The 16,748-nt window shown below is 45.5% G+C and overlaps 1 protein-coding gene across 3 annotated transcripts in view; it reads right to left on the bottom strand.

The window, feature by feature from the left end:
- The window catches only part of RPS6KA1 (ribosomal protein S6 kinase A1), a 116,350-nt gene that overhangs the window by 46,796 nt on the left and 52,806 nt on the right, over positions 1-16,748 (bottom strand). Inside the window, exon 1 of one of the 3 annotated variants that reach the window (XM_083627092.1) lies at positions 7,840-8,158. The exons of the other annotated variants lie outside the window; for them this stretch is intronic. Coding sequence (XP_083483218.1) covers positions 7,840-7,845 — 6 coding nt within the window. The 5' untranslated portion in view covers positions 7,846-8,158. Of the gene's footprint in view, positions 1-7,839; positions 8,159-16,748 lie in introns of those variants that run through there. 3 annotated transcript variants of the gene reach the window in all.

The raw sequence follows: 16,748 nt of genomic DNA, 5'->3' as shown, positions 1-16,748 counted from the left end.
TTGTTTTTAAAGAAAGAGCATTCACGGGAACCCCCCTTAGAAGCTACAAGCTGAAGTGGTGCAGCCCATTCTATCACCTCAGTCCCACCTCATTCTGCTGTATGTACAGCTCAGGCCAGTGTCTGTACTTGCTGGTAGGATTAAGCAAAGTGCTTTTGTGGTTTAATGCGGAATGAGTTCTCAGAGTTGTAAAATTCCTTGTGCCTCTTGCAACAAGAGACACATAATTTGCATTTGCATCTCCCATTTGCTGGGACTGACTCTGGCACTTTTGGGCGCTCAGGTACCTCCTGCAAGGAGAGCCGACAGGAAGCAGCAGCATCTTGCCCGTGGGGCTGCCCTACTGAATCATGGGGGCCACATATCAGAGGCAAAACACCTGCTGTTCATATCCCCAACCTGAAGTTCAATCCCCAACACAGAAAGATCAGGTAAGCAGGTTCTAGGAAAGACCCTTTGCCTGAGACCCTGAGGAGTCACTGCCGATCAATGTAGACAATATGGACAAATGGTCTGAAGTGGTATATGACGGATTCCTATATTTCCAAGCAATGCTCAAAAACTGTCAAGGACAGATTCTTTCCTATGCCTAGAAACATGAGTTTACATTCAGATCAGGGCGGGGGGGGGGACCTTTTGTCCTCCAGATGTTGTTGGACTACAGCTCCCATCATGCCCAATGACTGGCCATACCAGCTGGGGTTGATGGGAGCTGGAGCCTAATGAGATCTGAAGGGCCGCAAGTTCCCCAGTTGTGAGCAATGGCTTCTCTGTAGGTTAGGATCCCAGCAAACAACAAACAAATTCCCCATGTGCTTTCCATGCAAGTTGTACTAACTGCACAAGCCTCAAGGGGGCATGATAACTCTGTGGAACAAAGGCAGGTTGTGGGGGGGGCAGGGGAAATAGGGTCAACTATTTCCAATGCAAGTCCTAACAGTCCTCCATTATTCCCTGTTTAAACAGCCATGGATGCTTGACGTTGAAAGAACAGAAGCCAGAGACAGCAGCAGCAGTGAGAAAAAGAGTAATCTGACACTCACAGGAAGCACAAAAGAGATAGGTTGACTAAGTCAGCTTCGTGCAAAGAGTGTGGATTTTAGGAGCGGTTAACACGCTGGTCTACTGCACTCCCCCAAAAAGATGGTCTTTCATTTTGGTTACACAATATGCTTGAATTAGTGCCCATTACAGTCCTGCAGAGGCCACCCCAACACCAGAGGGAAAAGTGGGTGCCCCAACAATATCCGTCCCAAAGAAAAGAGTTTGAACATTTACTTGTCTATTTTCTTTTATTTTCTTTTCTTTTGCACACTTGCACTTCAGTGCAAGAATTAAAAGTTGACAAAAGGTAAGAGGTAGCTGTTGAAAAAAGAAGTGCTGGGGGGGAAAGGGACTGCACCACAGAACATATGATAGGAGAGGTGCCAGAGACCAATGCAGGTAAACACTCTGTTCATGGAGTGGAAATGGAAGTGGGCTGAACTGAACCTCCCGCTTCCTTTAAGCAGTTGTGGTCAACCTCAGGACGGGGGCCAAATGCAGCCTCCAGCTCTCTCTGTCCCGCCTTTGGTAGTCTCCCCAGGCAACACCCCTTACTGGTCCACTCCTGAGTGCTTTTGCTTGGCTGGAATGTGCCCTTGAACTGTGATAATGCTTCTTGTTTGCCTGGCTGGAGGAAAGAGAGTGTGTATGTCCATGTGCAAGGGAGAGGGAGAGGGAGAGGGAGAGGGAGAGGGGGAGAGAGAGGAGAGAGAGAGAGAGAGAGAGAGAGAGAGAGAGAGAGAGAGAGAGAAAGAGAAAGAGAAAGAGAAAGAGAGAAGGACCAGAAACAATTCACTTTTGCATGGCTGGGGTGTAGCCGATTCTACAGTGGTAGGAGACACACCTATTGCTCCCCACAGTTCTGCGTCTGGTCTACCTATCATAGGTATGTGACCTCCAGAAGGTTTTCCCATGAGGAAATGGAGCCCTCAGGCTGAAAAAAATGTTCCCTACCTCTGCTTTTTAACTTTTAACAAAAGTCCTATGAATTCTGGACAGGTAAAAAGCAGTGCTGCCACCAGAAAATGCTGGAGTGAATTAGGCTTTGCCAGTCCAGTCAGTTGTGCAAAAGGCTGGCATTAATTGCCCTTAAATATACCACAAAGCAGGTGGTTTTTTTTAATGATTGCCCTTCCACCCATGTATTTAGCCATTCTTGTTTTATCTGTAAGTTGTCTTGAACCCTATCAGGGGAAAAGGTGGGGTATAAATCAATTAATATATACTAAGAATAATCTTAAGAGATGGAAGGACAAAACACAGGAAATACCAGAATGCAACAACTGGACAGCAATGACACCTGGATTTTCCATTTTTCCTTTTTTCTGCTAGTTAGCAGGTCGTGTACTGTATGTTAGAAAATAGCAGCTCTCAAATAGAAGCACTCAAAGATCTTCAAAGGTGTTTTGATGCTGGAGGGAGGAAGCCCAAGTGGTTAAAACATTTAATAAGCTAAATAATTGACAATTTGCAGCCCTAATGATAACTCCCAAAACTGCTGCCTGAGGAAAGTTATGTATGCCAACCCCAATGAAACAAAAGCTGTAAGGGAAAAATAAAAAGGAGTACCGCTGCCACAGTCTCTTCCAGTGAGATCACTGAAACAGCCAAGGTACAGTACCTGCTTTAAAACAAAGCCCTGCCTGTTTCTCCATCCAAGACCAGAAGTATTCTCCAAGCCCAACCTAGAGACACAGCAGCATCCTATTTCAGATAGAGGCCTGTCATGCATGTACCATGCAAGACTGAAACATTTTTTTCTCTCCCTAAGGAACTGAAATATACCATTAGGAATATCCCACTGACTATATAACAATTAAAGTGATGGGCAGCCCTCTTGAATCCTGGAGTAATTCACCTGCATAAGTCAGGTTGCTGTAGCTGCTGCTGCTGCTGCTACTGCTACTACTATTAGGTTGTATTCAACATTACTTATATTCAGATTAAACCCACTGAAATGAATGGGTGTGACTAGTGTACATCAATTAATTTCAGTCAGTCTACTCTGGGTAGAACTTAGTTGGAAACAACCTATTATTATTAATTAGTAGATTTCTACAAGCATTTTAAAATACAATATTAAATCATTAAAGCAAGTGACACTTAAGAGAACAGGGTGGGTCCAAAATACAGTGGTACCTCAGGTTAAGAATTTAATTTGTTCTGGAGGTCCGTTCTTAACTTGAAACTGTTCTTAACCTGAGGTACCACTTTAGCTAATTGGGGGGGGGGGCCTCCCGCTGCCACCGCGCCACCAGAGCACGATTTCTGTTCTCATCCTGAAGCAAAGTTCTTAACCTGAGGTACTATTTCTGGGTTAGCAGAGTCTGTAACCTGAAGCGTCTGTAACCTGAAACGTATGTAACCCGAGGTACCACTGTATGTATCTCAAAGGTCAGGGTAAAAGGCGCATTTTCAGAATAAAAAGGTAAAGGGACCCCTGACCATTAGGTCCAGTCGTGGCCGACTCTGGGGTTGCGGCGCTCATCTCGCTTTATTGGCCAAGGGAGCCGATGTACAGCTTCCAGGTCATGTGGCCAGCATGACTAAGCTGCTTCTGGCGAACCAGAGCAGCACATGGAAACGCCGTTTACCTTCCTGCCCGAGCGGTACCTATTTATCTACTTGCACTTTGACGTGCTTTCGAACTGAATACATAGCTGAAGGGGTTTCCACAGAGAAAATTCCCTCTCCACAGTTAAGAAGCAGGACGGATAAATATTTTACTAAAAAGTGTTATCCAATAGTTTTTGTTTGCAGAGGACAACAGGAGGGATAAGCTATCTTTAGGCTTATGGATGCCACTTTTCTTTTTAGAACTAGAATTCCCAGTGGTCCACTGATGTGTTTTTAAACGGATATGCAGGATCTCTTAGCAATAAAGCCATATGTCGTCTTGTGCTCTGTGTTCCCAAGCAGGGTTTTAAAAGCAGAATTTCCAACTGCAAAGATCCCCCATCAGATGCACAGCTGAATGAACACAAAGCATACTTTGCTCCTTGTTTACACCCTGGCATCAGTGGTGGTTTCTCCATAGGAGTCAGTAGTTCTTATCGTAGAATCATAGAGTTGGAAGCAACTCCCAAGGGTCATCTGCTCCAACCCTCTGCAATATCTACTATACAGCAGCGATTCATTGATGAATCTGCCATAACCCAGTAACTAACAGGCACACAGAAAAGGAGTCCTTTAAGGATATATGCAAGGATGTGATAAAGCATTAACTGCCCAAAGGTGCAGCAAGCAGAGATTTTCACCAAAAAGAATAAAATGTTTTAATATGGTTGGACAGTTAACTGAGTGCATTCTACCCTTACATACTTTGCGTACATGCTATTCCTGACATGTTAAGTGCTTCATAAGCATATATGTCTAACATGTGAAATCTACCCCATACACAATGCCCATTTTACAAATTGCACACTATCAGCTTTCCAGCCGCACACAATTTTTTCCAACTCCTTATTTTGTGTCCAACGGCACACGAAAAAAACAACTCCAAACCCTTTATCCCTTTGCTTAAGGGCAAGTCGTGCTTTGCTGGATTATACCAGCATAGTTTGCGCTTGTCCAGAACTCTTTGCAAGAAGCCCTGAAGCCAGCAGATGCCGGGCCACCTCTCAGCCTTCCTTCGACCCACACCTGAGCTACAGCAAGTATCCTCAAACTGGTATGCAGCTGTGGCCGCAGAAGGGATTACGGAATCATGTGCATGTATGCAGATATGGAATGTGACAGCAGAGTCATATTCCAGCCCATAAAAGAAATCTGGTGCCTTGATGGCTGCAACAATAGTGGCTGGCCACCACATATTGAGAAACCATGCACTAAAAGGTTTCTGGTAGTACTGTTTAATTGTGCTCATCACTGAACAGACAAGCTTGAAAACCTGACGGCAGCATGTCTAAGAATTAGAGACCAGGGGGCAAACACAGTCATCATGCAATTTAGATGCTAAAAGCTTAGGAAGTTGCCTTCCATCAGAGCAGACTATTTGTCTCCTCTGACTGGCAGAGGGTCTCGGGCAGAAGTTTTTTTCTGCTCCTTGAAGAAAGAAATAAAAGACTGGAGATGCTGGGGGCTGAACTGGGACCTTGTCCATATAATGCAGGTGTATGTTCTCGCTCTCTCTAAGCTATAAAATAAAATAAATTCCTTCCAGTAGCACCTTAGAGACAAACTAAGTCTGTTATTGGTACAGTGGTACCTCAGGTTACATACGCTTCAGGTTACATATGCTTCAGGTTACAGACTCCGCTAACCCAGAAATAGTGCTTCAGGTTAAGAACTTTGCTTCAGGATGAGAACAAAAATTGTGCTCCGGCGGCACGGCAGCAGCAGGAGGCCCCATTAGCTAAAGTGGTGCTTCAGGTTAAGAACAGTTTCAGGTTAAGTATGGACCTCCGGAACAAATTAAGTACTTAACCCGAGGTACCACTGTATGAGCTTTCGTGTGCATGCTCACTTCTTGCACATACCAATAACAAACTTAGTTGGTCTCTAAGGTGCTACTGGAAGGAATTTTTTTATTCTGTTTCGACTACGGCAGACCAACACAGCTACCTACCTACCACAGGCTAACTCTCTAAGCTATGGTATCTCCCCATAAGCCCCATAAGCTCATCTCACTGATACTCAATATTTAAAATGGGCAGTGGCGGAACAGCAGAGATGTGGCAGGTGCAAAAGGTAAATGAAGATGGTACTGTTTTTTTTTCTTTTTGGCAGAGGAGAAGCAGGATGGGTTTGGAGAGTGGCCCAACCATTGGCACATTTTGTTTTTCAGGGCCAAATAACCCTACAGCTTAACCTTAGACATCCAGAAACTTAAGGCAGCTTTAAGTGCAGAGGCAAACATATAGGGAGGCCTTGCCGGTGTTAAGCATGAGAGACAAGCCATGCATGACCAACAGCAGCTTCTGCACAAGGACAGGTCACATCCTATGTTGCACATATCCCCCCCAAGCATGGACATTTACAGATGCTAGAATGGAGGCAGCTAGATACTGGGGGGGACCTCTGATTTGGTTTGTAGCACTGAAAAGTTAACTCATGCACCTAAAATCTGTTTCTTTCTTTGAAATGTAGTTCTCTTACATCTTCTCCATAAACAGAGGGGTGTCAGGGATTCATTCTCCACCACCTTTCCATGACCCTTTTGTAAAGATACATCACACTTTTGAAAGTATTTCTATTATAATTTAACTTTATAAGCAGGGACATCGGATATAATTCCCCCACCCAAAAAAATAGACCCACATCCCACTCTGTGCTTGCTTTGTCCAAGGAAAAATGGCCATTACATAAATTAGTGACAACTACAAACAAATATTAGGCAGGCTTATCAAAATCAATGTTTTAGCTTCATTTACTAAATACAAGTAAAATAGACATGCTAAAATGATATCATGCCCTAGGACAGAAAATTTCCCCGTGCAAACTGAAAATTTTCTGATGCAGGTTGCCACATCACCACTTATTATTCTTTGGGGCTATGGCTTTAATTGTTTTTGTTCTGTCCTCTTTTATCCACATTTGCTTTTTAAACTCATTTCGTTTATGAATTTCACATGTAAGGAAATGTAACAGTGAAGGCACTTATGATGTCAGGTTGATTATTTAAAGCACACACAGGCCCCATCTACAATATACATTTAAAGCATTATCACACCACTTAAAAAAATTGTCATGGCTTCCCCAAAGAACCCAGGTCCTGGGACCTGTAGTTTGCTAAGGGTGCTGAGAGCTGTTAGGACATCCTATTCCTTGCACAGAGCTATAATTCCAAGAGTTCCATGGGAAGAAGAATTGTTTGTTGAACTGCTCTGGAAATTGTAGCTCTGTGAGGGCAATAGGGATCTTCTCTCAGCACCTTTGAAAGAACTACAATTCCCAGGATTCTTTGGGGGAAGCCTTGACTGTTTAAAGTGATATGCTGGTGTTTTAAATAGGGTCAAAGTGTAGGAGTCCCAGGCTTCCAGTTCAATATTCATGAACTTCATTTTAGTAATCCATACAACAATCTTGGAAGGTAGGCCAGTATTATTCCCATGTCAGAGACTGGAGGAGCACTGAGGTTAAGACACAAAAGTTTGCCTAAAGCCACCTAATGAGTTTTGGTTAGGGCAATAATCTAAAGGAGAGTCTTCCTGACTTCTAGCACTAATGTTATTTCAGCTCTACAATGCCAAACTAGGAAAGCTTCATTGCCCACCACAACCCAGCAAGTGAGGGATATTAGAAGAGAGGCACAACGCAAGGGGAAAAGGAGACACTCAACACTGAACGGTGAAGGAAGGAGTCACCTTTCCAAGAAGGAAGGGACACCATTCCAAGCAAGAATATCCTTCCTTGCAGATGTAAAGAACCTTCAACACATAATCCATGCTGCAGCTGCACTTAAAAAAAAAAAAAGCAGTGCAAGAAAGCAAACAGATGCAAAGGTCGATATTTTTGTTCAGCCACCGCCCTGTATACACAGCACCAACTAAGGCAGATTTTCGAAGACAGAAGACTTCTCAGAGCAACCACATTTGCTTCTGTCAAAATCTATCATCACTATCACCTTCTACTGGTGACTGAACCCAGGAGACAGAATTAGCAGTTTATTGTTGTCTATTTCATAAAAATAATCATCACAGCACAAACCTATACATGTCTAATTGGAAGCAAGTCTTAGGGTGTTCAGTGGGGCTTACCCCCTAGCAAACATATCTAGGATTGCTGCCTCACTGAGGATGGAGCCAGAAAGATGGTAGTGAGGGTTCGCCAAAAGCAGCCAATTCTTATACTAACCTGCATTATGTTCAACACACAATAAGCGGGCCGCAATCCACTGCTACGTTCATCATATTTTAGACTTCACCGACGCTTGCAAGCTTAAGCATGTCCAACTATGCCAAGCCATGGCCATAATTTTTCACATAGCACAGATACCATCTGTGGAACTCCCGGTTACGAGGTGTAAGCATGCTTAACCTTCCTAAAGCTTTTAAAACAACAGTCACTCTATAACTAAAAACAGGATTACTGAAAACAAAAATCATTAAGGCCAGGTACATTTCCCTCTCATGCTTGAGGCTGTTGCTGAACTTGAAACGGCTCAAGAAAACACAACAGGAAACAGCATGTTCTAATATTACCCTGTAATTCTGCAAGAATATATTACATCTCATCCCTTGGTTAACACACAAGCATGATGTAATAACTGTCAAAAACATTTGGGAAGGAACAAGCCAACCTCAGGCAGGAGATACAGCTTGCCTCCAAAGCAACTATGCTCAGGGAAAGTTTAAGTAGTAGCAACAGCCAAAAAGAGCCCAGAGTTAGAAACTGTGGGAGAACAGGTTCTTCATTAGATGCACCATCAGCCAAAACCAGAACAGGTTTTGCAGTATTAGTTGCTTTTATTTAAAAAGAGTATATAGGAGGACAGAGCTATAGGACTTACTTGCAAAGCAGTAGCCACTATAAAGAATGTAAGAAGAGCCCGCTGGATCAGGCCAATGGCCCATCTAGTCCAGCATCCTGTTCTCACAGTGGCCAACCAGATGACTGTGGGAAGCCTATGAGCAGGGCCTGGTGGATGAGCACTCACCCCTCCTACAGTTTCCACAGCTGGTATTCAGAAGCATTACTGCCTCCAACTGTGGAGGCAGTAGTGGAGCAAAGCCATAATGGCTAGCAATAGCCCTCTCCTCCATGGTACCTTCCAACTCTGAAGATAATGTAAAAAACCCCAAAAAACTTGTGCATCAGGGTCCTTGAGCCCCAAACAGCAAGACTTAAGTGATGTGTAAGTTGAATTAAAATCAACAGGACACACATGAAATTGTGATTATCAGTTTGTCCTGTTAGGCCAGACAACATGCAACGGGTGTATGTGTGTGGGTGTGTTTGTGTGTGCGCGCGCAGGGGGGGGCTGGGGGCTGGCAAAAGAAGCAGAATTGCCATGCTAAGTTGCACCCCTGACCTACACATGTTCATTTGAAGGTTTGCATACAACTGAACACGCCTGTGATTCTCTTTGCACAACCGGGAATCCTGAGCTGTACACGTTTATAAATCCATGTGTGTAAGTAGGAGGTGGAGACTACAGCTGCAATCCTGCTCCCTCCTCTCAACATGTGTGCATTCATTCCATGCTGCACATCATCTGCAAAATGGTTACTGATTTCACTGGGGCTTAAAGCAGGAGCAATTTCTGCTGGGTTGGGGCCAAAGTGTTTTCACACATAACCTCTCTCAAGTCCAAACTAGACCATAGTATTGAAAATGCTGTCTTGTAACACTGAGATCTTAACTGCAAGAACTCAAACCGACGTGATTTCTTATTGCCTGTCTTAAGCTTGATCTTTTCATATAAAGAAGTCTGAAATCTCTGCAATATTTATATGTGCACATTGCAAATTCTCCACAATTTAAATGCATCACTGACTGAAACCCAAGTCATTTATTTCTGCCATAGGAGATATGGACAGACTCACTAACCTCATATTCTTAATTGGTAACTAATTACAAGATAGTTGTGGGGGTTTTATTTTCTTTTGGAATAGACCTTTGATCCAACAGCAGGAATTGGAGGTTGAAGTGCTCTTTTAATCCACCAATAGGAGGCTTTCCCCTCTGATTAATCCAATTATTCTGGTATATAATACATAATACAATTTATGAAATACGTAATCAATTAAGAATTGAAAGTGGTATGAGACATTATTACAGTGGTACCTCGGGTTAAGCACTTAATTCGTTCTGGAGGTCTGTTCTTAACCTGAAACTGTTCTTAACCTGAGGTACCACTTTAGCTAATGGGGCCTCCTGCTGCCACCACGCCGCTGGAGCACAATTTCTGTTCTCATCCTGAAGCAAAGTTCTTAACCCAAGGTACTATTTCTGGGTTAGCGGTGTCTGTAACCTGAAGCATATGTAACCTGAAGCGTATGTAACCCGAGGTACCACTGTACAGTTAGATTCTACCTTTCCTCTAACGAGCACCAGCTGGCAAACAGTGTTGGTGTCCCACCTTTTATCCTCACAACAGCCCTGTGAGGCAGGTTAGTCTGTGAGATCGTGACTGGCCCGACATCACCCTGTGGGCTTCATGTCCAACCTAGGCCCCCATCTGCACAATACATTTAAAGCAGCATTAAACCACTTCAGGCAGCCATGGCTTCCCCCTAAGAATTCTGGAACTTATTTAAGGGCAGTTGAGAGTTGCTAGGGCACCCCTATTCCCCACAGAAAGCTACAATTCCAAGTTTCTTGGAAGGAAGGATTGTTACACCATTATGGGAATTGTAGCTATGCAAGGGGAATAGGTGATGGCGGATGGTGCTATGCTTTGAAGACCCAGCTGTCAAGACTGTACAAAGTGCAGCATGGGACTGTTTGAAAGCCCTTTTGCAAACAGCCCCACCGTGCTCTTTGAACTTCTGGTTCAGAGTGTCAAACTAGGACCCAGGAGGCCCAAATTCAAATGCACACCCAACCATGTAGTTCACTGAGTGACCTTGGAGCAATCATTCTCTCAGCCTCACACCTACCTTACAAGGTTGTTTTAAGGATACCAACAGGCAGGTGGGGGGGAGACTATGTATGCTGCTTTAAGGTCCCTGGAGGAAAGACAGGATATATAATAATAATAATAATAATAATAATAATAATAATAATAATAATAATTTATTATTTATACCCCGCCCATCTGGCTGGGTTTCCCCAGCCACTCTGGGCGGCTTCCATAGAAAACCAAAAATACATTAAAATATCACAGATTAAAAACTTCCCTGAACAGGGCTGCCTTAAGATGTCTTCTGAATGTCAGGTAGTTATTTATCGCTTTGACATCCGATGGGAGGGCGTTCCACAGGGCAGGCGCCACTACCGAGAAGGCCCTCTGCCTGGTTCCCTGTAGCTTTGCTTCTCACAATGAGGGAACCGCCAGAAGGCCCTCGGCGCTGGACCTCAGCATCCGGGCAGAACGATGGGGGTGGAGACGCTCCTTCAGGTATACTGGGCCGAGGCCATTTAGGGCTTTAAAGGTCAACACCAGCACTTTGAATTGTGCTCGGAAACGTACTGGGAGCCAATGTAGGTCTTTCAAGACCGGTGTTATGTGGTCTCGGCGGCCGCCCCCAGTCACCAGTCTAGCTGCCGCATTCTGGATTAGTTGTAGTTTCCGAGTCACCTTCAAAGGTAGCCCCACGTAGAGCGCATTGCAGTAGTCCAAGCGGGAGATAACCAGAGCATGCACCACTCTGGCGAGACAGTCCGCGGGCAGGTAGGGTCTCAGCCTGCGTACCAGGTGGAGTTGGTAGACAGCTGCCCTGGACACAGAATTGACCTGCGCCTCCATGGACAGCTGTGAGTCCAAAATGACTCCCAGGCTGCGCACCTGGTCCTTCAGGGGCACAGTTACCCTATTCAGGACCAGGGAGTCCTCCACACCAGCCCGCCCCCTGTCCCCCAAAAACAGTACTTCTGTCTTGTCAGGATTCAACCTCAATCCATTAGCCGCCATCCATCCTCCAACTGCCTCCAGGCACTCACAGAGGACCTTCACCGCCTTCACTGGTTCTGATTTGAAAGAGAGGTAGAGCTGGGTATCATCTGCATATTGATGGACACCCAGTCCAAACCCCCTGATGATCTCTCCCAGTGGCTTCATATAGATGTTAAAAAGCATGGGGGAGAGGACGGAACCCTGAGGCACCCCACAAGTGAGGGCCCAGGGGTCTGAGCACTCATCCCCCACCACCACTTTCTGAACACGGCCCAGGAGGAAGGAGCGAAACCACTGCATAACAGTGCCCCCAGCTCCCAGCCCCTCTAGACGGTCCAGAAGGATGTTATGGTCGATTGTATCAAAGGCCGCTGAGAGATCCAGCAGAACTAGGAAACAACTCTCACCTTTGTCCCTAGCTCGCCGGAGATCATCAACCAGCGCGACCAAGGCAGTTTCAGTCCCATGATGAGGCCTGAATCCTGATTGGAAGGGATCCAAATGGTCCGCATCCTCCAGGCGTGCCTGGAGTTGTTCAGCAACCACGCGCTCAATCACCTTGCCCAAGAATGGAAGATTTGAGACTGGGCGATAGTTGGCCATACTGGCCGGGTCTAAAGATGGTTTTTTAAGAAGCGGTTTAATGACCGCCTCTTTCAGCGGATCTGGGAATGTTCCCTCACAGAGGGAAGCATTCACCACCCCGCAGAGCCCATCGCCCAGCCCTTCCCGGCTTGCTTTTATTAGCCAGGATGGGCAAGGATCAAGGAGACAGGTGGTTGGTTTCACGCGTCCAAGCAGCCTGTCCACATCCTCGGGGGTAACGGATTGAAATTGATTCCATGCAACTTGACCAGACAGAGCTCTAGCACTCTCCCGCCCCAGCCCTGCTCCCACGGTGGTGTCTAGCTCCTTCCGAATATGAGTGATTTTATCTGCAAAAAACTTTGCAAAATCGTTGCAGGAGATCTTGGGGTCTTTACAAGGCCCCGGTGGTAAAGGTGGTTCCGTTAAATTGCGAACCACCTGAAAGAGTCTCCTGCTACTATTTTCTGCAGATGCAATAGAGGCGGTGAAGAAAGTCTTCTTCGCCGTCGCTATCGCCACTTGGTAGGCTCGAAGTTGAGCTCTAACCTGTGTCCGGTCAGATTCGGAGTGAGTTTTTTGCCACCGACGCTCTAGCCGTCTCAGCGATTGTTTCATCGCCCTCAGCTCCGAAGAAAACCACGGGGCTGTCCGGGCTCCATGCAATTGGAGAGGGCGCTTCGGAGCCAGACAGTCGATAGCCCTGGTTAACTCCGCATTCCAGCGGGCCACCAGGGCATCAGCTGAAAGGCCATCAACATGGGATAAAGCATCCCCTACCACTCTCTGGAAACCATTTGGATCCATTAAGTGGCGGGGGCGGACCATCCGAATTGGTCCCACCTCCATGCAGAGGGGAAGGGTCGCGGAGAAGTCCAGTTGCACCAGGAAGTGATCTGACCATGGCACTTCTTTTGTTTCACTTTTACTTAGTGTCAGATCACCCACGTCACTAGAGGTGAACACCAGGTCTAAGGCATGTCCATGACTATGAGTTGGGCCAAACTTATTCAGGGACAGCCCCATGGAGGCCATGCTTTCCACGAAGTCCCGAGCGGCCCCTTGTAAGGTCGTGTCGGCATGGATGTTAAAATCCCCTAGGACAACCAAACTAGGTGTCTCCAGGAGAAAATCCGCCACGACCTGAAGCAGCTCAGACAGGGAATCCTTGGTGCAGCGGGGAGGCCGGTACACCAAAAGGAATCCTGTACTGCCCCTATTGCCCAACTTCCAGAACATGCACTCAGAAAACTGGATCTTCCCAGTAGGACGCCTGGTGCAAGCTAGTGACTTCCTAAAAATCACTGCAACCCCCCCTCCCCGCCCACATGACCTGGGTTGCTGTGCGTAAGAGAAACCTGGTGGGCAAGCAGCGGCAAGGACAGGCCCATCTGCTTCCTCCAACCAGGTCTCTGTCACACATGCCAGGTCAAATCCTCCATCCACAATCAGGTCGTGGATGGCAGTGGTTTTATTCATCATTGACCTGGCATTACACAGCAACACCTTCAGGTCATGTAGGTTTCCCCTGTTGATTCCAGTATCCATCCGGTCAAGGCCAGACCCGGAGGCAGGGATAGTCTTCAAACAACGACTAAACCTGCCTCCTCGGTAATGACATGGTCTGGTCTTAGCGTAACTCCGCCTCCTGCCCATGATCACCGAGATCGGATGTCCCAGTAAATTTGAGAAATCGAGTAGACAAATAAATAAGTAGATTGACTGACATTCTTTGCAAAAAGGTCATCATTTGCTTATAAACTGAAAATATTTCTTCCTTCCTTGTATCACCCACTTTTTAAAAAATAAAATAAAAACTTCTCTCTCCAAAAGATCATTAGACAACAAATTATCAATTGAAGCAATACACTACTAGACTGCTCCTGAATTTTTAGGAGACTGTTATGGGATTTTCAGGACACCAAGAACCTGTGGCAGCTCAATGCATTGTTACAAACAGCAAGAGAAGAAGTTTGGAGTGCTTTCAAGACATCCATCCCCCAGCCCACCCCTAGCTGTGCAACTAAGCTATTTCCACAGTGCCAGAAAAAGCTAGCTGGTTATGAGGAATGCAGGGCTCTGAAAGCTGATCCTTATTCAATTATTAATTGAAGCCTACGGCTCTGAGAGAGAGAGAGAGAGAGAGAGAGAGAGAGAGAGAGAGAGAAGGATTGATATATTTGTTTAATGGCACCAAAGAGTTTGCCATTAGCTGGGGCCCATTCTTGGCACGGGACAGTCAAGAGTTCTGGGAGGAACTGATGCATGTGTCTGAGAGCATAGCAACATAAAGAAACAGTGGCTGTGCAACACACACACACACACACACACACACACACAGAGAGAGAGAGAGAGAGAGAGAGCGCAAATCTGCATTCTTTGCAGTTTCATTATCCTCCTGCCATACTCGCCCTGTAATATGGCGCGGAGGTAGGTGACAGTGACCCAAAAGGATCACCCATGTGCCCTTCTCAACCACAATGTTTCCAAGGGTGTGTACTGAAGCTATCATGGGTGTGCCGTATTTAGCCTGTTGGGTAGATTGTGTGACCCTGGGGGCTGAGGACAGCTCAGTCGGAAGACATGAGTTCTACATGCAGAAAGATCCAAGGTCCAACCCCTGGTACCTCTGGTTAACAAAAGGCTCAGATGAACAGCTTGGAAAGCCCTCTACCTTGGGGAAGTGGCTTCCTATCTAAGCAGGACAGCAAACTTCCAAACTGCACTGATAAGCCAAGAACCCATGTTTTAGGAGTCACTCACACAGAACCCTAACAACAACCATTTTATTTATATGTAGACTGTGTGCTCTCCCAAAAATCTTGTGGAAGATGCAGGCGTTCCATGGCAAGATCTTCAGCAGACAAGTCCATGAAGAAATGGTTCCCTGAAGACTGGGCATTTGAAAACACAGTATTGCATATATGTTTTATCCTACACTTCCTTCAAGGAGCCCAGGACAGCATATATGGCTCGCCCCTATTTTATACTCACAACAACCCTGCAAGGTAGATTAGGCTGAAAGATGTTGAGTGGCCCAGATCCCCCTGCTTTGCTAGTTGGGGCTTGCAGACAGGACCATGCTGTCTAGGCCAGGAATGAGGAATGTGTGGCCTGCTAATTGTTCCTTGATTTCAACTCCCCTCAACCCCACCTTGCCTTGCTAATTTAGGTTGGGGATGATGGGATCCAGCAATATCAAGGAGGGCACACAGATTTTCCATCCCTGATCTAGGCAACACTGATGTCTAGCAATCTAGGCAGTACATCACAATAGCTGTGGAGAGCTAAAAACGCTTATCAAAGAACTCCAGCACTGTTCAAACACCAGTGCTCAGTGGCTTCCTCATCCATACGGGACTGAAACAATTGCAACTGCAAATGGAGGCCCTTCAACCTGGGACAAGGAGTCCCAACAGGGCTGCGTGCTACTGACTTTTCCTTAGTTCTGTGGGGCAATGAAACGCAGCCTGGCACTCCCTTTGTTCTAGGAATGTTTCCCCAAGGGCAGTTTGAAGCAGCAATGCAAGACTTAACTGGGGAACAGGCTTGCCTGAGATCAGATCTTTAGGCTGGTATTTTAGAGAAGTTTGTTACTTACCCTGAGCCTAAGGAATAAGGTGGGCTAGACCTTTTTTCAAAAAACAAAAACGGGAAAGAGGAAAAGCTGGAGCAACAAAAAGCAACAGAGGTCTCAGTAGCAAGCCCTTAATATTTTGCTAATCGACTGCACAGACTCTAGAGGAGTCATGGGATGCAGGCAAGCTAGCAGATTTGCCAGTTCATAAGCACTAGCTAGGAAACCAATTTAGCTAGATTACAAGCCTATAGCTCTAGCCATCCTGCTCCCCCGCATCACGGATAACATTGCACTGGCAAGATCTAGCCAGCTGTTTTCAAGGAAAGCCTTCTGACCAATTCAGCTGCTTAAAAACAAAAAAGGTTTTTTAAGATTAGAGCATCTGATACCAGCAAGTGATTGGATTGCTGGGAACTTCTTGCCCTCTGTCACCAGAATTTATGCTATGTCTGCAATTAAAGAGAGACAGGCACCCTTTCCCACTGGAAGGTAGGTCTGGCATGTAAATGGGACTCCCTGACCTGACCACCCAACACTGGAAGCTGCCAGTTGTACCAGGTCAGAGCATCTGGCCCAGTAGTGTGTACTCTGACTGCCAGCAGCTCTCCAGGGCTGAAAGCAAAGGTCTTTCCCATGTTATGCTGCTTTTAATGGAAGATGTTGGGGATTGATCCCGTGACCTCCTGGATGCAAAAACTTTGCTCCACCATTTTAATATGGTTCCTGGACCCTACAACAACCTTTTTTTTAATATTAAAGAATTTTTATTGCAAAGTAAATACATCAATAACAAGCCATACATAAAGAATAATATAAAGAAAAAGAAAAAAGAAAGAAAATTCAAAGAAAAGTAGACAATAAAATAATAAAGTATAATATTTCAATACAATAAACACTATTTTACAAAATAATAATAGTAATAGACTTCCATCACTCTCACAACACTTCCTTTCACATTTAATATTTTATCTGTATTTCAGTATTATTTTCATCTTAATATATAGATGTGTGTGTGTGTGTGTGTGTGTGTGTGTGTATATA

Source organism: Podarcis filfolensis (genome assembly GCF_964270895.1).
Source record: "Podarcis filfolensis genome assembly, chromosome: 8".
In the NCBI taxonomy this organism is placed as follows: domain Eukaryota; kingdom Metazoa; phylum Chordata; class Lepidosauria; order Squamata; family Lacertidae; genus Podarcis; species Podarcis filfolensis.
Note: the sequence above shows the minus strand (reverse complement) of the source record. Positions and strands in the feature narration are given on the sequence as shown.